Source organism: Cervus canadensis, chromosome 3 (genome assembly GCF_019320065.1).
Source record: "Cervus canadensis isolate Bull #8, Minnesota chromosome 3, ASM1932006v1, whole genome shotgun sequence".
Lineage (NCBI taxonomy): Eukaryota > Metazoa > Chordata > Mammalia > Artiodactyla > Cervidae > Cervus > Cervus canadensis.
This window is the reverse complement of record NC_057388.1, coordinates 93772911-93795382: the sequence shown is the minus strand read 5'-3', so window position 1 is coordinate 93795382 and position 22472 is coordinate 93772911. Positions and strand designations below refer to the sequence as shown.

General features: G+C 42.4%; 1 protein-coding gene across 2 annotated transcripts in view; it reads left to right on the top strand.

Moving 5' to 3' along the window:
- Nucleotides 1–22472, top strand: part of LOC122438673 (solute carrier family 23 member 2-like) — a 57365-nt gene that overhangs the window by 20108 nt on the left and 14785 nt on the right. For both annotated transcript variants that reach the window (XM_043463785.1, XM_043463786.1), the window contains exons 4-5: nucleotides 9293–9452; nucleotides 21149–21330. In XM_043463785.1, coding sequence (XP_043319720.1) covers nucleotides 9293–9452; nucleotides 21149–21330 — 342 coding nt within the window. The remainder of the gene's footprint in view (nucleotides 1–9292; nucleotides 9453–21148; nucleotides 21331–22472) is intronic.

Here is a 22472-nt window from a genome sequence, read left to right as displayed (position 1 = left end):
CCCACTGAGGTGCTCAATTCTGAATTTATGTAACCATTTGTTTCAAAAGAAAGCATTAAGTTTAAATGCTGTCACTAAAGGAAATGAAATATTGACTCTGTAATTCTGGGTCTTAATTCCATTTCTGGAATTATTCATTTTTACCTAGGATTTTCTTTTTCTGGAGTGGTTCCAAGTGATATATCTCCCTTTTTATTTTCCTGGGAATGTCTCAAGTGTGGAGACATTCAGATCTGGCTTCTATATAGTCTTGCCCAAATCAGCCTGGGTCCTTTTCTTCCATGGACTTGCCTGCAGCTGGGCCCTGATCTGCCCGAGCTCTGTATCTGTTGCTAGGTTCTGCAGAAAGTCCATGCCCGTCACCAGAGGTCTGCAGCCACCTTGCCCTTGCCTCAATGACAAATCGCACAAGCCACCAGATGTGCCATTGGAACTCTGTGCTTGCTAAGTCGCTTTAGTCATGTCCCATTGTGACCTTATGGACTGTAGCCCCCTAGGCTCCTCTGTCCTTGGGATTCTCCAGGCAAGAATACTGGAGTGGGTTGCCATGCCCTTCTCCAGGGGATCTTCCAAACCCTGGGATCAAACTTGGGTCTTCTGCATTGCAGGCAGATTCTATACTGCTGAGCCACCAGGGAAGCCCGCGAGAGAAATACATCTTATGTAAACTGATAATCATTTATCTAGTTAAAGATAGCAAAAAGAATCAAAGAAATGTTAAAGGTTATTTCTGGGTGATACATATTATATATGAAAGATATGTACCAATATTGTATGTGTGCTGATAAAGTTTATCTACTCAAGGGTTAAAAAAATGATTAGAACAAGATGTTAAAAATTATTTCTGGGTTGTGGAATTATGTTGATTTATGCTTTGTATTTTTATTTACCATTAATTTTTCTTCAGAGTCCATGTGTTGCTTTATAACTGGGAGAAATAAGAACCATTTAAAACTCTTTCTTAGAAAAGTATCAGGGCATGTTTCTTGAGCCCCACACCCTTTGAATCTTTCAGTTCAGTTCAGTTCAGTGACTCAGTCATGTCTGACTCTTTGTGATCCCATGGACTGCAGCATGCCAGGCTTCCCTGTCCATTACCAACTCCTGGAGCTTACTCAAACTCATGTCTATAGAGTCGGTGATGCCATCCAACCATCTCATCATCTGTTGTCCCCTTCACCTCCCGCCTTCAATCTTTCCCAGCATCAGGATCTTTTCCAATGAGTCAGTTCTTCTCATCCGGTGGCCAATATATTGGAGTTTCAACTTCAGCATCAGTCCTTCCAATGAATATTCAGGACTGATTTCCTTTAGGATGAACTGGCTGGATCTCCTTGCAGTCCAACGGACTCTCAAAAATCTTCTCCAACACCATAGTTCAAAAGCATCAATTCTTCAGCACTCAACTTTCTTTATAGTCTCCCTCTCACATCCATACATGACTACCGGAAAAACCATAGCTTTGACTAGACAGACTTTGTTGGCAAAGTAATGTCTCTGGTTTTTAATATGCTGTCTAGGTTGGTCATAGCTCTTCTTCCAAGGAGCAAGCGTCTTTTAATTTCATGACTGCAGTCACCATCTGCAGTGATTTTGGAGCCCAAATAAAGTCTGTCACTGTTTCCAGTTTCCCCATCTATTTGCCATGGAGTGATGGGACCGGATGCCATGATCTTAGTTTTCTGAATATTGAGGTTTAAGCCAACTTTTTCACTCTCCTCTTTCACTTTCATCAAGAGTCTCTTTAGTTCTTCTTCCCTTTCTGCCTTAAGGGTGGTGTCATCTGCATATCTGAGGTTATTGATATTTCTCCTGGCAATCTTGATTCCAGCTTGTGCTTCATCCAGCCCAGCATTTTGCATGATGTACTTTGCCTGAGAGCAAAAGTCCAGTAGACTGCTCATTACCATCTTGGAAGTGGGGCTGGGAGATATGGCTCACGGCTCCAGGCTTGAGACAACCTCCCAGATTCTGCAACCTTTGTCTCTTCACCTGCTTTTATCTCTGTTTTCCCAATCTGTTTCCCTGTGGTGGTCAGCATTAAAGCCCTTAGAAGAAAAAAGAAAAGAATAGGTGTGCAAATCTGTGGGGCAGATCAGAAGGGAGGACTGGAGCAATGTGGGTGGCTGTCAAAGGCACTCTCAAGGCAGTAGGTAGTGATGGCTTTAAAGAAGACAGACACACAGCCTTCTCCTACCAGAGAAGGAGATCTATCCCCTCCCCTTTCTTCTAGGCAGAGGCAAGCACTCTCATCCCTCCAAGCTGATTATTTAGCTATTTTCCCCTGAGTCTCCTGGTCATCATTGAGTGTTCGCATTATAATGTTGTTGTTTAGTCACTAAGTAATGCCTGACTCTTGAGACCTCGTGGACTGTAGCCCACCAGGCTCCTCTGTCCATGGGATTTCCCAGGCAAGAATACTGGAGGGGGCTGCCATTTCCTTCTCCAGGGGATCTTCCCAAACCAGGGATCAAACCCATGTCTCCCGCCTTGGCAGGTGGATTTTTTGCCACTGAGCCACTAGGGAAGCCTGCACATTATAATGACTGCGTGTTTTCTCTAAAATTAATATCTTTTAAAAAATACTTTAAAGTTTCTGTTTATTTTCATTTCAACGATAAACTCCCTGCCTGTTGGTATAAATCTCTTCTTGATAATTTCATCGCATCAGGTAGCTATCAGCTTCATCTTGATGGACTACCCCCTGGGGCTCTCTGACTTGCTATAGTCTGGAACAGTCGATACGTGTGCCTGGTGTATATTAGATGTGTCATCTTGAGATGCCTCTTTACCCTTATCCTGGCAATTCTCTTCATGTCTATTTTCAAGTCTAGATCTCTTGATCCCAGGCCTTCCTCTTCTTTTTGGTGGAACATGATTACACAGTAGTTCCCTCAGAGACCACATGGGAGATAAATTCTGTAAGACTCTTCATATGTGAAAATATCTTGATCCTATTCTCATATTTGATTGATAACTTGGCTGGATATAGAATTTTAGGTTGGAAATAATTTTTTTTTTCAGAATTTTGAAATCATTGTTCCCTTGCCTTCTAGTTTCCAGTGTAGTTTTAGGAACTCCAAAGTATTATGCAACCTTCCCCCTTCTGCTGCAGGATTTTGTACAAGCCCAAGTTGTGCTGAGTCTATTTAACTGGAAGAGATCCATTTAGTCATAGTGTCTTAACATACAAGATTGACTATGATCATCCTACTGTTACAACTGTTCAACTAGGCTTGACTTTTGAGCTTGCATGTTGGTCTCTGCAAGGTCCAATTTTAGCAAGAATCCTGCTCAGTCCTTGAGGTCAGACTATCCACCCTCACTCTCTGATTGGGTTCCTCATTCTCCATCATCCCCAGGTGATGTCCGATCACCTTGTCCTGTCTTCATCAAGAATCCTCTCTTCACCCTGATGCTTCCTCTTAGTACTTTTCTATCCACTGAACCCCACCCTCCTCCTTGGCTATAAATTCTCACCTTTCCTTGTCACATTGGGAGTTGAGCCTGATGTCTCTCCCCTATTACTAAATCCCATTGTAGTAGCCCCCTTGAATAAAGCCTGCCTTAACGTCTTTAACAAGTGTCATGTATACTATTTTTATGGAGTGCATGAGAACTCAGGGAGAAGGATTGAAGCTTGACTTCCCAATACTTCCAAAAGGTTAGCTGTTCCTACTTTATGAGCCCAAATGGAAGTATTCATATATACTAAGAAATGAGAAAAATTACTCACATAATCGTTACCATAAACTGTGTAAGCAGTTTGTTCTTACCACATGTCCTCTTACCAACTGTTCTTATAACAAACATACTGTCACAATTTGGCCCCGTGACTAGACTTTCTGATCAGGGCTCTGCGCTTCCCAGTTGAACCCTGCCACTGGCACCTCCCCCAGTATCAGTTCCTCATACAGAGACAAAGCAGCATTGTGCTACACACCCTGCAATACTCCTGAGATAAGGATGAGAAAATGCTGTGTAACTTTACAACACTATACGAGCTTAGATGTTGATAGTACCCCCACGGACACATATCTGTGGCTTTGACCACTTAAAATACCAATCCTATCAAATTTCTAAGGCACGTTCCTGAGACTGTAGATTTTGCAAGTTGTTGTAAAGGAAAACGGTGGGGAATGTTCTTCAGACTTGAGCATACAGATGAGATAGTAAAGAGGGAAGGGAAGGGGAGAATGGACAAGGGAGAGTCTGAGAAAGCACATCTTAGAGAACCAACCTTCAAGAAATGGGAATGCCAGGCAACAGCTTTAAAATAAAACAAAACAAAAAGCCCATATTATAACATCTGTTATTTGAGGAAAAATTAAGAAAATGTTTTAGCATACATACCTTTTCCAACTCTTTGCAACCCCACGGACTATACAGTCCATGGAATTCTCCAGACCACAATACAGGAGTGGGTAGCCTTTCCCTTCTCCAGGGGATCTTCCCAGCCTAGGGATCAAACCATGTCTCTCACATTGCAGGTGGATTCTTTACCAGCTGGGCCACAAGGGAAGCCCAAGAATACTGGAGTAGGTAGTCTATCCCTTCTCCAGGAGATCTTCCTGACCCAGGAATCAAACCAGGGACTCCTGCATTGCAGGTGGATTCTTTACCAACTGAGCTATGAAGAAAGTCCTCATATGACTGAAACCAGGCTTCAACAGTATGTGAACTGTGAACTTTCAGATGTTCAAGCTGGATTTAGAAAAGGCATAGGAACAAGAGATCATATCGCCAATATTACTGGATCATAGAGAAAGCAAGGGAATTCCAGGAAACCATCTACTTCTGCTTCATTGACTACACTAAAGCCTTTGACTGTGTGGATCACAACAAACTGTGGAAAACTCTTCAAGAGATTCGAATACCAGATCACCTGACCTGCCTCCTGAGAAACATGTATGCAGGTCAAGAAGTAACAGTTAGAACAGGATATGGAACAATGGACTGGTTCCAAATTGGGAAAGGAGTACATAAAGGCTGTATACTATCACTCTGCTTATTTAACTTATATGCAAAGTACATGATGTGAAATGCCAGGTTGGATGAAGCACAAGTGTAACCAAGATTGCCGGGAGAAATATAAATAACCTCAGATATGCAGATGACACCACCCTTATGGCAGAAAGTGAAGAGGAACTAAAGAGCCTCTTCATGAAAGTGAAAGAGGAGAGTGAAAAAACTGGCTTAAAACTCAACATTCAGAAAACTAAGATCATGTCATCTGGTTCCATCTCTTCATGGCAGATAGATGGGAAAACAGTGGAAACAGTGACAGACTTTATTTTCTTGGGCTCCAAAATCACTGCAGATGGTGACTTACAGCCATGAAATTAAAAGATGCTTGCTCCTTGGAAGAAAAGTTATGACCAACATAGATAGCATATTAAAAAGCAGAGACGTTACTTTGCCAACAAAGGTCCATATAGTAAAGCTATGGTTTTTCCAGTAGTCTTGTATGGATGTGAGAGTTGGACCATAACGAAGGCTGAGTGTCAGAGAACTAATGCCTTTGAACTGTGGTGTTGGAGATGACTCTTGACAGTCCCTTGGACTGCAAGGAGGTCAAACCAGTCCATCCTAAAGGAAATCAACCCTGAATATTCTTTGGAAGGACTGATGCTGGAGATGAAGCTCCAATACTTTGAGCACCTGATGCAAAGAGCCAACTCATTGGAAAAGACCCTGATGCTGGGAAAGATTGAAGGCAGGAGAAGAGGATGACAGAGGATGAGATGGTTGGATGGTAACACCAACTTGGTGGACATGAGTTTGAGCAAGCTCTGGGAGTTGATGATGGACAGGGAAGCCTGCCATGCTATAGTCTATGGGGTCACAAAGAGTCGACATGACTGAGTGACTGAACTGACTGACTGACCCTTTCCAGAAGTAACCACACATTTCAGAGGGAATAATAATGAAGATTATTCTATTTATTGAGCTCTTCCCCAGGCATCGTGCTAATCACTTATATATATTTTATCTTCACTGTTACTCCTTGGGAGATTACTACTATATTTTGTCAAAGAGGACACAGAGGCTTGCAGAAGCTGGGCAACATGCCTTCGTCACACAGCTGATAAGGCAAAGTCATATTCGAACTTGCCTTTGGTCTATACCATGCTCTTAATTGGTGTTATAGGGCTGTGGTGAAAAAACCTAAGACTTATCCTGGTTAATTCTATGACCCTGGTCTCCAGATCTGTTATCTATAAAGTGATAAGTCCCGGCTGGATATGCTTCAAATGGCCCTTCTATTTCTAAAATGTTGAGTTTTAAAAATCAACAATCTGTGGTTTACAAAGGAGTTAGAAGGCATATGTATAATAATAGTGAATCATATTCAAGGTAATATTCAAGGTAATTCAATTTTTAAAATAAGAAGAAATTAACTGTGAAATTAAAAGCAGCTCTGAGATACATTAAAGTCACCACAAAAGGTAAAATGTATAAAGAACAATGAAAGCCTTGTAGTGATACTGAATGCATATATCTTAAACATGTACCAAGAAAGTGCATAAAAGAAAAACTAGTAGAAATGCAAGAAATATACATAGATCTCTGTCAAAAGAGTATCAATAAGAAGTATGAGCAAGGTGGTAATGCTCATAAAACAAGGTGGGGAGGGGGACAGGAATGGATGGAAAATGGGATTGGAAGATCTGAGTATAGGAGAGCGAAGGACGAATTTATGGATACATTGTATGAATCTAGTGGTAGGACATAGGAATACACTCTAGTAAATTAATGGAAACAGTTCATCTTGCTCTTGAACATAAAATGTATTTAGTAGTTACAAAAAGGTAGGGGGAATTCCCTGGTGGTTCAGTGGTGAGGACTTGGTGCTTTTGATGCAAGTTCCCTTGGTGGGTGAACTAAGATTCTGCAAGCTGAGAGGTGCAGCCAAAAAAAAAAAAAAAAGGTAAAAAGTGCATCTATCATGTTAGTACATTATCCCAACTACATGTAATAATCTTGAAAAAAAAAAATAACATGAACAGAGTTAGAAAAATGCTGAACTACTTGAAAATTTTGAAATATCCCTTAAATAAGTTCTAAGTTAGGGATATAAAAACAGAAAATATTTTTTAAGTGAAAACAAATCTCACCATCAGTGAAACTGCTTTAAATATATTTTGGCAGTATCTAATTTCTATGTAATGAGTAAAACAGTTTATAGACAAGGAAAAACAGACATAAAATCACATCTTTCATGACTTAATGAAATGCAAATTCACATTTGTCAGGATTTCATTATATGCCTATTAAACTAAAAAAATGAAATGAGAAAACCCAATGTTGACAGATTTTGCAATACTAACCTCGGTCCTGGAGGGATAGAAAAGAAAAATAGACTTCTCTGCCCTCATGGAACCCAGTAATACTGAAATGGCTGAGGCCATGGTGGTATAGCAATGATGGATTGTTTATAAGTATAACTGTAAACTGTTTAAAGAATCCCTGAGGAAAAAAAAAAAAGAATCCCTGAGAGTGAGTTACTGTAAATGATTAGTTTGTTAGTACAAGGGCTAACGAGGAAATATGTAACTAGAATATAGGTGGGAATTTTGTCTCACTCACTGTGGTATTTCCAATGCCTGACAACCAGTGCTTCCCACAGAGCAAGTCCTCAGTAAATATTTGTTGAATGAATGAAATGTGCATATGGAATTACAGCAAAAAACTGAAACACAAATCTTGTCTTACATACTGTTGGTACATATGATATGCAAAGATGTCTGTGTTCATTTTAAAAGCTCAAAAGGGATTTTGCAATGATATAAGTATAGTGTGTTTCCCTTCTCTGTCAAGATACTTAGCTTCATAATTTCTATGAATTTTTAATTGAAGTATAGTTAATTTACAGTGTTGTGTTAGTTTCAAGTATATAGCAAGTTAAGTCAGTTATACATATATATAAATATATATTATATATATAGATTCTTTTTCATTATAGATTATTATAAAATATAATTCCCTGTGCTATACAGTAGGTCCTTGTTGTTTACCTATTTTATATATATATATTAGTGTGTACATGTTAATCCTGAAGTCCTAATTTATCTCTCCCCACCATAATTTTTTTAATTAAAAAATCATTCATACATACCCATTCCATCACCCATGTTTCCTGCCCTGTGTGTGCCATATATTCCAATCTTTTGGAGCCTTATGGGTCTAGATTTATGAATCTAGATCAGTTGTTCTCAACCCTGGCTGATGTTAGAATCACCTGGAGGTCTAAGCTCTCCCCATGCCTGGGTGTACCATTTGACAAGCCTGTGAACTCATCTGAGGCTGATGCTCAGGCCTTGCTAGTTCCTATGTTTAGCCAGGACAAAATCCAGTTAGGCAGTAAAACTCTTTCATATACTTAATATTTTCATTAAATAAAACGTGTTTGTTCTCAAGAAGACTCTTTAAGCTATCTTCATGGAATCCTGATTTCAAAAGTACTCTTTTAGTATTGTTAGAACAAGTATCTAAACTGGGTATGCTATACTATGACAAATGCAAGCAAGAGGCTAAGATCCTCTGTTCCACTCTCCCTCCACACCAGTTCTATTATAATATGCAGGGTGAGGAGACTAGGTCAGCCTCAACAGCTTCTGACCTTCTAGTAAGACAGGGTTATTGGAGGTTGACTTATCAGGCTACATTCACCTTGAAGGGAGACAAGTCAGGTGGACACTGCTAGAAGTTCTCACAGAGGCCAGAGTGAGACGCTGACCAGGAGGAAGAAAGGCCTGTGTGGAGGACGCGCCCTGATAATGGACCTCAAGCATGTTCAGTCCCTGTCATAAAAAGGAGCCTGGAGGTAGAGGTCTGGAATTGCCCTTCATTTTTGAAGGTGCAAAGGAATCTGGCCACCCAGATTCTAGGCTGTGCATCTCTTGTCAGTGGGGGAACTTGATGTGTGTGAACTGTGCTTTGATCTCTGGGACTGGAAGGCAGCGGCACTCACCAAACATGTTCCCTGAGTTCTGTGCTGCCCCAGATCGTTTCCCAGTACGTGACTCTCTGCTCCTGGGCCCGCATCTCCAGGAACGGGATCAGGTCTGCTGGTCTTATCCTCCCCACCTCTCCTACCTGTCCAAAGTCTGGCACAGTTCGTGGATCTGACCTGGAGATTGATAGGAGTTCCCTATAACTGAGAACTGCAGGAGTCATGTGTTGCCCTGGAACCAAGGTAGGACTTGGGATTAAAAGGCCTCTGCTGGGGCCAGTGACAGGCCAGTGTTAAAGGGGCTAGTGGGTAACTGTCTCCTTTCCCCTCCTCCAGGCTGCCCATTCTCCAGGGAGGGACATTTGCTTTCTTGGCACCCTCCCTGGCCATGCTGTCTCTTCCCACCTGGAAGTGCCCCACGTGGACACTCAATGCCAGCCTGGTGAACACCAGCTCGCCTGAATTTATTGAGGAATGGCAGAAGAGGATCCGAGAGGTAAGGGGTTGAGGGGGTGGGGGTACGAGGAATGGGGTGGTCCTCAAAAGGGGCTTCGGAGTTGACTCATTTTTTCAGATCACTGCTAGGCAAGATTCCAAACTTTAAGACACTTGGTTCTTGTTTAATTCAATTGTGTCATTCAGGGAAAGAAACGGGTGGCCTTGAAGCAGGCTCTAAAGTTTGGCTGTGCTCCAGAAGTTGAGTTCAGTGAGTGTTAGTTGCTCAGTTGTGTCTGATTCTTTGGAAATGCATGGACTCTATCCCACCAGGCTCCTCTGTCCATGGAATTCCCCAGGCAAGAATACTCGAGTGTGTAGCCATGGCTTCCTCCAGGGAACCTTCCCAACCCGGGGATGGAATCCTGATCTCCTGCATTGCAGGCAGATTCTTTACACTCTGAGTCACCAGGAAGCCTGTGCTCCAGGTTGACTTATCTAAATGATTAGGAAATCAGCACACAGGATTGTCAGCAGAAAGCCCAGCCACACCCTCAGGGACCGTAGGCCTCACAGCTTCCAAACTCTAACATCCTCACCTGGCCTCACCTGAGGTGAGGTGTCAAGGATGGCTCATGGGTGGAATAATATATGAGAGTGAAGGTTGCCTGAGATTTCTAGGAAGTCCAATCAGCTCCCTCCCAGCTTGACCTTAAATATGTAAGCCTGGAGTGACTCAAAGGACCACCTCTTCTGGAGCAGGGGCAGAGTTACACAAGCACTAGATGGTGTGGGGTTCTTCTTGTTGTTCAGTCACACAGTCACAGTCATGTCTGACACTTTGTTACTCCATGGACTGTAACACACCAGGTCTTCCCGTCCATCACCAACTCCCAGAGTTTACTCAAACTCATGTCCATTGAGTTGGTGATGCCATCCAATCATCTCATCCTCTGTCATCCCCTTCTCCTCCCACCTTCAATCTTTCCCAGCATCAGGGTCTTTTCAAATGAGTCAGTTCTTCGCATCAGGTGGCCATAGTATTGGAGTTTCAGCTTCAGCATCAGTCCTTCCAAAGAATATTCAGAGTTGATTTCCTTTAGGATGAACTGGCTGGATCTCCTTGCAGTCCAAGGGACTCTCAGGAGTCTTCTCCAGCACCACAGTTCGAAGGCATTAGTTCTTTGATGCTCAGCCTTCTTTATGGTCCAACACTTACATTGATATATGACTACTGGAAAAACCATAGCTTTGACTAGACAGACCTTTGTTGGCAAAGTCATGTCTCTGCTTTTTAATATGCTGTCTAGGTTGGTCATAGCTTTTCTCCCAAGGAGCAAGCATCTTTTAATTTTATGGCTGCAGTCACCATCTGCAGTGATTTTGGAGCCCAAGAAAATAAAGTCTGCCACTGTTTCCATTGTCTCCCCATCTATTTGCCATGAAGTGATGGAACCAGATGACACAATTTAGTTTTTTGAATGTTGAGTTTTAAGCCAGCTTTTTCGCTCTTCTCTTTCACTTTCATCAAGAGGCTCTTTAGTTCCTCTTTGCTTTCTGCCATAAGTGTGGTGTCATCTGCATGTCTGAGGTTATTGATATTTCTCCCAGCAATCTTGATTCCATTTGTGCTTCATCCAACCTGGCATTTCACAACATGTACTCTGCATATAAGTTAAATAAGCAGGGTGACAGTATACAGCCTTTACGTATTCCTTTCCCAATTTGGAACCAGTCCATTGTTTTGTGTCTGGTTCTAACTGTTGCTTCTTGACCTGCATACATGTTTCTCAGGAGGCAGGTCAGGTGATCTGGTATTCCCATCTCTTGAAGAGTTTTCCACAGTTTGTTGTGATCCACACAGTCACAGGTTTTAGTGTAGTCAATGAAGCAGAAGTAGATGGTTTCCTGGAATTCCCTTGCTTTCTCTATGATCCATCTAATATTGGCAATATGATCTCTTGTTCCTATGCCTTTTCTAAATCCAGCTTGAAGATCTGGAAGTTCATGGTTCATGTACTGTTGAAGCCTGACTTGAAGGATTTTGAGCATTACCTTGCTAGCATGTAAAATGAGTGCAATTATGGGGTAATTTGAACATTCTTTGGCATTGCCCTTCTTTGGGATTGAAATGAAAACTGATCTTTTCCATTCCTTCTAGTACAAGGTAGTTTGCTCAGGCATTACTCCAGCCCTCACTTATTGTCTTAGTGTGCCTTCCCTAAGCTCACTAGGACTGGACCAAAGGCATTCCAAAACTCAGGGCTATGGACCTAGGGTGGAGTCTGTTAGTAGATATCCCTGGGAGTCTAGCTGACTCCTTAGCGAAGCCAGGGCCCATCCAGCCTCCCACCCAGTCCAAGTTCAGCAGCCTCATGGCTGCAATAAGGGTCACATTCTCATTACGTGACAGATGAAGGAAGCGGTAATACAGAGGAGACACATTCCTAACAAGATTCCTATTCTTACCCAAGTTTGACCACTGAGAGGGAATAGAATGGACAGAACACTCCAGCGGGGGATGGGGCGGAGGGACAACAATGTAAGTCCTGATCTGTTTCCAAAGGCCTGAGAACCAGGAGTGCTGATGTCTGGGGGCAGGAGAAGATGGATGTCCCAGCTCAAGCAGCAAGTGAAAATGTTCTTCCTCTGCCTTTTGGTTCTGTTGGGTCCCTCAAAGGATTGGATGGCACTCACTCACATTGGGTGGGCTTCCCAGGTGCCACTAATGGTAAAGAACACGACTGCCAATGCAGGAGATGTAAGAGACATGGGTCCAATCCCTGGGTCAAGAAGATCCCCTGGAGAAGAGCACTCCAGTATTCTTGCCTGGAATATAACCAGTATAAACCAGCTCCAATATTCTTGCCTGGAGACTCCCGTGGACAGGGGAGCCTGGAGGACTACTGTCCATTGAGTCACAAGAAGTCTGACATGACTGAAGTGATTCAGCAGAGAGAGATACTCATTTTGGGTAGGGCCATCTGCTTCATTCAGTTCACTAGTTCATATACTAATCTCTTCTGGAAACACCACAGAAATAATGTTTTATCAGCTGTCTGGGCATCCTTCAGTCCAGTTGACATATAAAATTCACCATCACATTGTGCATATGTTCCACTTGGGTAAGCACTAGCAAATACATTTCTGAAGTGGATGTTCCAATTTACCCTCCTGCCAGCATCATGTGAGTCCCAGTTACTCCACAATCTCACCAACATTTTCTAGCTTTTTCATGTTAGCCACTCTCCTGAGTGCATTATGGTAAACTTGTATCATTCTTTTATGATGCTATTGAATGATATAGAATTAATTATAATTGTCCTCATCTTATAGGTCTATTTGAAAACCTGGACTCACTCTTGCTCCTATGCTTGCCACATTAACAGTGTGTGTGTGTGTGTGTGTGTGTGTGTGTGTGTGTGTGCTCAGTCGTGTATGATTCTTTGTGACCCCATGTAGCCTGCCAGGCTCCTCTGTGCATGAAATGTTCCAGGCAAGAATACTGGAATATGTTGCCATTTCCTAAACCAGCAGCTCTTCCCGACCTAGAGATCAAACCCGAGTCTCTTGCATCTCCTTCATTGGCAGGCAGATTCTTTACTACTACGCCACCTGGGAAGCCCTTTAACTGGTGACTAGAGTTCAATATCCCAATATAGATTTTGTTATTTATCATTATTTCTGTGACTTTCATTTCATCAAGTATCATGTAAATCACCTGTGAGCTCATAGTCAGTCTATGACCTTTTAATCTTAAAGTTCAGACAACAGACCACGTCCTAAATATGCCAGCATCACTGTAGGTATTGGTGTTCATTCCTCACTGTCCATTCAGTACAGCCCAGTATACTTTGGGTCTAACTTTATTAGATGTGCTTCAGTTTCATAGAATTAACTATGATGCCAGCACCCCTCATCCCAGATTGAAGATGTATCTAGAAGTATGACTAAGAAATCATTTTCTTATTCCCATTTTAAACACAATGGGCAAAAGTAGCATTATTTGATGCAAGATTTGGTGACTCTAATTCTTTCTGCCACCATCTTTCCCCCCCTCCCACGATGAGCCCTTCTCAACCCATTTTCTTGCTCCTAGAGGGGGTTTTGAGTTTTTCTCCCCTAATTTTTAATTAGTGGGCAGGAAAAATAACATTGCTAAACATTCCTTTGTGTGTCCTTTCCCAAGGTACTTTCAAATGATTTAATAAATATATTGTCACTGGATTCTTTCCACTGGGTAGGATGCATCCTGAAAAACATATCAGACTTTCCAATCCGGCCCATAAATACCGTCAGAATACCAGCAAGTCAAATTAAATTGATTCTAGTATTCCATCTTAAGGAACACAACCAAAGCTCTAGTCCTGGGAAAATAAGATTTCTTTACCCTCTGCTCCAACTGCTCCACTGGCAACTCACTTTTGTACCCCATTTTCAGCTCGATCTTGAGCTTACACTATGTTACCCTGCAAAGCCTGCCCTTCCTGCCTTTGTCACCCACATTTTATTGCTTCAAGCACACATTCTAATTTTGCAGTAATTTTACTCCTTTGGGGTGAAGTGTCATGAAATATGAAAAGATCAATTGATATTGTATTTCTTGGTCCATTCCTGTCATGTTCATGCTGTGAAAAGTGATCCTTGAGCTGTTTAATACATAAGTTGATCTTCATGATGATTTCAGTCTGGATTGCTGGTCTCTATATTGTAGCCTGGGCCAGGGTTTCAGTGATGGGATAGGCAAAGTTCAAATCAGAAACACTGTCCATACCAGGTTTTTCATGTTGTTGTTCAGTCAGTAAGTCAGGTCTGACTCTGTGACCCCATGGACTACACCATGCCAGGCTTCCCTGTCCTTCACTGTCTCCTGGAGTTTGCTCAGACTCATGTCCATTGAGTTGGTGATGCCATCCAACCATCTCATCCTCTGTAACCCCCTTCTCCTCCTGTCCTCAATTTTCCCCCAGCATCAGGATCTTTTCCAATGAGTCAGCTCTTCACATCAGGTGGCCAAAGTATTGGAGTTTCAGCTACCAATGAATATTCAGGGTTGATTTCCTTTAGGATTGACTGGTTTGATCTTCTTGCTGTCCAAGGGACTCTCAAGAGCCTTCTCCAGCACCACAATTCTCCAGAACCACCAGGTTTTTAAAGAGTGTTAAAAATCTCCCATACTCTGTGGACTGTCCAGTTTGGGCAGCCTACCAGTTCTGTGATGGGCCATTTATCTTCATGTTCTCCCACCAGAGGCACCTGTGACCATCACTGTCATTAATCAATCATTGTCATCAATCTGGATCATCCTGGGAAACACAAACAACGTCAGACAGAGATGGAGATCGTGCAGTTTGTGGAGCCCACATGTGCGTGGCTTGTGACCTGAGGTGTCATCTCCTGGACCCTAGTGACTACATTCAAAGTCATACTTCCCTCCTCTTTTTTAAGACACGGGGACATTGATATGAACCACCAGTATTTGAGATTTGACTATTAAGTCCTGTCCCATAAAAGGTGAAATTTCAGTACAGCCTCTATGACCGACTTGCCAGACCAAACTGCTAGTCCATTGGCCACAGCTTGAAAACCTAAAATTCTAAAGGGATGATTCTGGGTAATTTCGTGTCCACTGGCACATCACACACATTGTTCATTGGTTGGACTTAGACTTGCCTTCCTTCCTCCATCAGAGCCTTTCTATTGAAATGTTACACTTTTTAGAATCAGTCTCTCTCAGGTGGATGAGCAGCACCTTTAGCAAGACTCCAACTTGCTTTCTGAATTCAAAGACCCACATAGTGAGATCCAAATCTTGGTTGCTAGAGTTAGATTATCTTGTGAAGTAGTGTCCACCCAGGGAAGGCAAGGACTGTCACTTACTCTTGGATCCTATGAACTCCTCCTTGTGTAACTGTGTTTTCTTTTTCTGATTGTAACTATTTCCCTTTAACCAGCAAGTTCTGTTGACGAGACTTAGCATGCACACACGCCCCTTTCTTATTTGAATGTCTTTCTGACATCATTCAAGATATCGTTGAGATTTCTGATCTTAGAGTTATTTGGTGCCAGTCAATAGTGCTCTAATTCCAAACAGTGCCCAGTAGCAGACTAGTTAGGAGAGTGGCTTAGCCACTTCAAAGGGAGAGTGGCTGAGTAACTGCTTTGGGCCACCTCTGCATCAAATGCCCCACTCAGAGCTGAAGCACCTAGCATCTGCCAGGGTCAGGCCTCATTCAGTGTGGACTCAACCACCAACACTTCTGTTATCTCAGGAGTGCTGTGCTGGTTGGGGTGCTGGTCTGAGACCAGTCTGAGCCATAACTTGTGAATTTCAGCCAGAACTTTCTGCTGTTCTTCCCTTTCAAAACAGCCTTTCTGCACATGCCTGTGCTCTGATGTACAGTCCAAGAGATGTGGATGTACTTCAGTGATCTATCAAGTCCTTGTGCTTCCTTTCTTTTCTCAAGGTGGACCCAGAGTTAACAGGAGTTTTTAATATTTAATAAACTTTTCCATGTAGCTCTAGACCAAGACATACCTAAGGATTTCACTTGTCAAGCTGGTGGGCCCTGGATTTTTGCCAGGTCAATTGGCTAACCTTCAAATGCCATTTGTCAAACAACAACATTTTTCAAAGCAGGGTGTATTTCTTCTTCAGTGCAGCCTATTTGTATTATATCATCAATAGCATGAATCACAAAACACATGTGGTTTGAGGTTTGGTTTTGTTTCTGCTCTCCCCCAGGGAGCCAATACTTGGCTTTGGTAAATCCAAATTAAAACTAAGCAAAGAATAAGAAGTGGAAATTTTAATTAACTATCAAGTTAAGGAAAAAAAAGTGGGGGATTCTATTCAAGCCAAACTGAGGATTATAACCCAGGGAGCAGATTGTCAGGAAGCTCTGGGAACTGTTTCACCTGTTAGAAGTCAAAGGCATAGTCATATACTTTTTTGAGACAAAGGATCATACGTTAAAATGACATACTGATATTTCATGTAAAGTTCACCAGGAACACATTGTCCAGGTAAACACATAGAAGGGAGCAGCAGGTCACCATGACTCCCAACAGAGCTGAGAAAGAACACTATTCTTTCAAGAAGTTACATTGCTACAACCTAGAGGGGTGGGATGGGGAGGGAGATGGGAGAGAGGTTCAAGAGGGAGGGAACATATGTATACCTATGACTAATTCATGTCGCTGTTTGGCAGAAACCAACACAATTCTGTAAAGCACTAATCCTTCAATTAAAAGATAAATAAACAAATAAAAGAAGTTACATTGTTAGCATCAGAAGAAAAAAAAGACTGCTTTACTGTTTATCTGGCCCTTCCATCTTTGAAGAGCTCTGGTTAATGTGTAATGTGGGTGCACACTGCGTTTTAGGGAGGGAGGAGGCCCAAACAAACAGAAAGAATTTTATATTTAATTTTTTTTCTTGTCTTCCTTTGTTGTTGTTGTTCAGTCACTCAGTTGTGTCTGACTCTTTGCGACACCATGGACTGCAGCACGCAGGCTTCCCTGTCCTTAACCATCACCCAGAGTTTGCTCAGACTCATGTCCATCGAGTTGGTGATGCCATCCAACCATCTCATCCTCTGTCATCCCCTTCTCCTCCTGCCTTCAATCTTTCCCAGCATCAAGGTCTTTCCCAGTGTGTCAGCTTTTCACATCAGGTGGCCAAAGGATTGGAGCTTCAGCTTCAGCATCAGCCCTTCCAATGGATATTCAGGATTTATTTCTTTTAGGATTGACTGATTTGATCTCTTTGCAGTCCAAGGGACTCTCAAGAGTGTTTTCCAGCACCACAGTTCAAAAGTATCAATTCTTTGGTGATGAGCCTTCTTTATGGCCCAGCTCTTACATCCACACCTGACTATTGGAAAAACCATAGCTTTGACTATACGGACCTTTGTTGGCAAAGTAATGTCTCTGCTTTTTTAATATGCTGCCTAGGTTTGTTATAGCTTTTCTTCCAAGGAGCAATCATCTTTTATATTTAATTTTTTTCTTGTCTGCCTTAAAATATGAATTTTATTTCATCAGTTTCTTTACCCTGATCTGCTAGATGCCAGGGGCACAATTTCCCTTTCACTTAGACTTACTGAGAACTATAATTCATTTTTTTAAAATTTATTTTTGGCTGGGCTGGGTCTTCATTGCTGCGCGTGGGCAAGCGGGGACTACTCTCTAGCTGTGGCACGTAGGCTTCTCATTTCAGTGGCTTCTCTTGTTGCAGAGCGTGGGCTCCAGGGTACTCGGGCTTCAGTAGGTGAGGCACGTGGGATCAGTGGTTGTGGCTCCTGGACCCTAGAGCACAGGTTCAATAGTTGTGGCCCATGGGCTTAGTTGCTCTGCAGCCTGTAGGATCTTCCTGGATCAGGGATGGAACCCGTGTGTCCTGCATTGGCAAGTGGATTCTTCATCACTGAGTCCCCAGGGAAGCCCCGAGAACTGTAATTTCTTATGCAAGAATCTCTTGCCTTCGTACTATCTGAGAAGAAAGATCCAACAAGTTAATTTGTTTCCTCTCCTGCCTGAGCACTTCTGTTGCTCAAATCCTTCCTGGGTTCTAAAGACGTGTCTGCTGCAACACTGGAATAGTCAGAAGCAGTTACCTTGTGTTCTGAGGACACAGTACTAGCAGTGAGAGGATGTTCAGGGATGTGGGTCATGCTGAGCCTGCACCGGGCACAGGATCCCAAGTGACAGATGTAACCGAGTTTTCTTTAGTGCATTCACTATTCTTGTGCTTCTGAGTCCTCTAAAGCCAGGGTCAGCAAACTATGGCTTTTAGACCAGATCTAGCCTGTAATCTGTTTTGTGCTGCGCTGTGCTCAGTCATGTCTGACCCTTTGAGACCCCATGGACTGTAGCTCACCAGGCTCCTCTGTCCATAGGGATTCTCTCGGCGAGAATACTGGAGTGGGTTGCTATGCTCTCCTCCAGGGGATCTTCCCAAACCAGGGATCGAACCCAGTTCTCCTGCATTGCAGGCGGATTCTTTACCATCTGAGCCACCAGGGAAGCCCAAGAATACTGGAGTGGGTAGCCTATCCCTTGTCCAGGGGCTCTTCCCGACCCAGGAACTGAACTGGGGTCTTCTGCATTGCAAGTGGTTTCTTTACCAGCTGAGCTACCAGGGAAGCCAAATCTGTTTTTCACTCCTTACCAATTAAGAATAATTTTTACATTTTATTTATTTATTTATTATTGGCCACACCATGCTGTGGGGTGTGTGGGATTGAACCTTTGCCCCCCTGACATGGAAGGGTGGAGTTGTAACCACTGGACTGCCAGGGAAGTCCTGGTTTTTACATTTTTAAGTTGTTTAAAATTAAAAAAAGAATATGTGACAGAAACTACCTGTGGCCCACAAAACCTGAAATGCTTATTATCTGACCAGTTATAGGAAAAGTTTGCCAACCCCTGCTTTAAAGCACAGGGCCCAGGGTAGGGGTTCCTCTTGCCCAGATCCAGAACGGTAGCCTCCACTAATTCTTTTCCACATCACTTCCAAGTGTCTGAGAGTGAGCACAAACCCAGAGTCTTAGCTGTGGTGTTTTAGCTCCATCTGCTGGTCCAGGGTTTTTCACCAGTAAACAAGGGAAAGTTTTTGCAAGTTTCAACTTCCTTTCACTGATCAATGGATTGGTTTAATTCACTGAGCTAGCCTATTGGAATTCAAGGTAGATTTTTCCATGTTTCACTGGGTTATATTTGTTTACACACATCTCAAGTCTTGAAACCACCAATGGTTAGCAGTCCCACTCTACATCACAATAGTAGCCACAAATGAAAGTGAGGCAAATATAGGACCAATAGTCATGTCATTACTTTCTGGGAGATAAGAAATAATAGAAAGGAAAGGTAAATAGTGATTGTGTTTTAAGAAAATGATGATAGGGAAGAGATGGCAAGCTCAGGTTTCAACACGTTACACCAATTTAAACTTCACCTTCTGGTATTAGGGTAGTTTAAAAAATTGTGTATACTTGTGTATGCTTATCTATAAGTGAAATGAATGACAGCAATGATAAAATGGCTAGGTGGGAGAAATTAGGATTGTTTTGTAACTATAAGTTATTCATGCGACTCATGAAGTAGTATAGTGTTATTTGAAAGTGGACTTGAGTTCACTGTAAATGTTTATTGCAAACTCTAGGGAAACCACTAAAGGGAAAACAATGGATAATAGTTATGCTAAGAAAGGAGAGAAAATGGAGTCATATAGAAATCTCAGTTAAAACCACCAAAGGCAGAAAAAGAGTAGAAGACAAAAACAAAGAGTAGAAGACAAAAAAAGAAGTGAGGAACAAGGGCAACAAATAGAAAACAGTAATGGATATGGTGGATATTAAGCCAACTAGATCAATAATTACTTTAAACATCATTGCTCTAAATGCACTGATTAAAAGACCAGAGATTGTCAGAGTGGATCAAAAAATAAGACCCCACCATATGTTGTCCAGATGAAACCTACTTTGATTTTTAAAAACTTTTATTGGAGTAGAGTTGATTTACACTGTTGTGTTAGTTTCAGATGTACAGCAAAGTGAATCAGTTATACATATACATATATCCACTCCTTTTAGATTCTTTTCTCATATGTATAGACCGTTACAGAGTACTGAGTCGTGTTTCCTATGCTATACAGCAGGTCTTTATTAGTTATCTGTTTTATATATAGTAATGTCATCCTCAGGATATGTCATCCTCAGTCTTCTAATTACCCCTCCTCTCTTATCCCCTGATAACCATAAGCTTGTTTGCTACATCTGTGACTCTATTTCTGTTTTGTAAATAAGTTCATTTGTACCCTTTTAAAAAACATCTACATATAAGTGATATCATATTATATTTGTCTTTCTCTAGAAACCTGCTTTAAATATAAAGATACATGTAGCTTAAAAGTAAATAGATGGAGAGGAATATACTATATTAACACTAATCAAAATAAAGCAGGAATCAGACTTCTTTCTTTTCTGGGAAATCAGACTTCAAAGCAAGGGATAAAAAAGAATGTATAACACCCAAATAAGTAAAGTAAAAACAGAGAAATAAACTTAATGAGTCCCATAGCTCAGCGGTTGGCAAACTACAGCCTATGAGTCAAATTTGGCCGGTTGCCTGTCTTCTGTTTGTTTTTTGAATGGCCCGCAAGCTAAAAATGGTTTTATAATTTAAATGGCTGGAAAAAAAATCAAAGAAGAATAATATTTTACGACAAGTCCAAATTGTACAAAATACAAATTTCAGGGCCTGTCCGTGGAGTTTTATTAGAACATGGGCAAGCTCATTTGTTCCCATCTTGTCTGGAAAAGTTTTGACTGAGCCTGGACAGCCCACAGAAGCTCAACAATTCACTCTCTGTCCCCTCTGCCAGCCTCTGCGACAGAAAGTAGGCAAACAGAGAAAAGTAAAGCAGCAAGACGGTCAATACACTACTGGGTAACACCAGTATTACAAGTCGTCAGCATTATCACCCTGATCAACAGATAATCTTGAAGTCTACTTTCTGAAAAACTTCACATAAGGTGAAAATGTCCAACAGACAGTTGGCAATAGAGGGCTGGAGAGAGGAGTGAGGTCAGAGCTCGCCTTCCGTGGGTTCCTTTGGGGTCCAGCCTTGCCCCATGCCCTGCCTCCGAAGGTACCGCCGATCCCGGAGGCCTGGGCAGGCCTGAGGCCCTGCCCCGCCGCAGGCCCCGCCCCGCCGCGGGCTCTCAGTCGATGAGCCCCACTCTTCCTTTTCAGCTGCAGGGAGCCGTCATGGTTGCCTCCTGTGTCCAGATGCTGGTCGGCTTCTCTGGCCTCATTGGCTTCCTCATGCGCTTCATTGGCCCCTTGACCATTGCTCCCACAATCTCCCTGGTGGCCCTGCCTCTCTTCGATTCTGCGGGCGACAACGCGGGGATCCACTGGGGGATTGCTGTCACGTAAGTACCCTCTGGGGTGGGAGGGCCATTTGAGTTCCCTCTAGAGGAAGGTTACCCAATATAAAGAGTGAGTCCTGGATATTGGCAAGCTCGGGTGGTTTACAAGTACTTTCATGAACATTTGTTGTTGTTAAGAGACCAAGTCGTGTCCAACTCTTCGTGACCCCATGGACTGCAACATGCCAGGCTTCCCTGTCCATCACCATCTCCTGGAGTTTGCCCAAGGTCATGTCCATTGAATAGGTGATGCCATCCAACCATGTCATCCTCTGTTACCCTCTTCTCCTTCTGCTTTCAATCTTTCCCAGCGTCAGAGTCTTTTCCAGTGAGTCAGCTGTTTGCGTCAGGTGGCCAAAGTATTGAAGCTTCAGCTTCAGCATCAGTCCTTCCAAAGAGTGTTCAGGGTTGATTTCCTTTAAGATTGACTGGTTTGATCTCCTTGCTTTCCAAGGGACTCTCAAGAATCTTCTCCAGCACCACAGTTCAAAAGCATCAATTCTTCAGCACTCTGCCTTCTTTATTGTCCAGCTCTCACACCCATATGACTACTGGAAAGACCATAGTTTTGACTAGATGGACCTTTGTCAGCAAAATGATGTCTTTGCTTTTTAACACACTGTCTAGTTTTGTCATAGCTCTCCTGCCAAGAAGCAATTGTCTTCTGATTTCATGGCTGCTGTCACCATCTGAAGTGATTTTAGAGCCCAAGAAGAGGAAATCTGTCATTGCTTCCACAATTCCCCCTTCTATTTGCCATGAAGTGATGGGACCAGATGCCATGATCTTAATTTTTTTAATATTGAGTTTTAAGCTGACTTTTTCACTCTCCTCTTTCATCCTCATCAAGAGGCTCTCTAGTTCATGTACATTATAATACCTTAAAAAGCAGTGACATGGCTATTTAGGATGTATTATTACTATTTATTTGTTATTAATCCTCACAGACAATGAGTTCACCATAGGCAGTGTATAAACATACTTAGTGCAGGGTTCACAGATGGCTGATGCTACCCGTCCCTTGCCTCCTAGGCTTTCACTGAGCAAATATTTGTACACCTCCAGCTCCTGGGAAGGGTACAGAGACATGGCCCAGCTCTCAAGCATTTGGTAGTTTAGCAGAGGGTTAAGACTTGAGTCCAAGT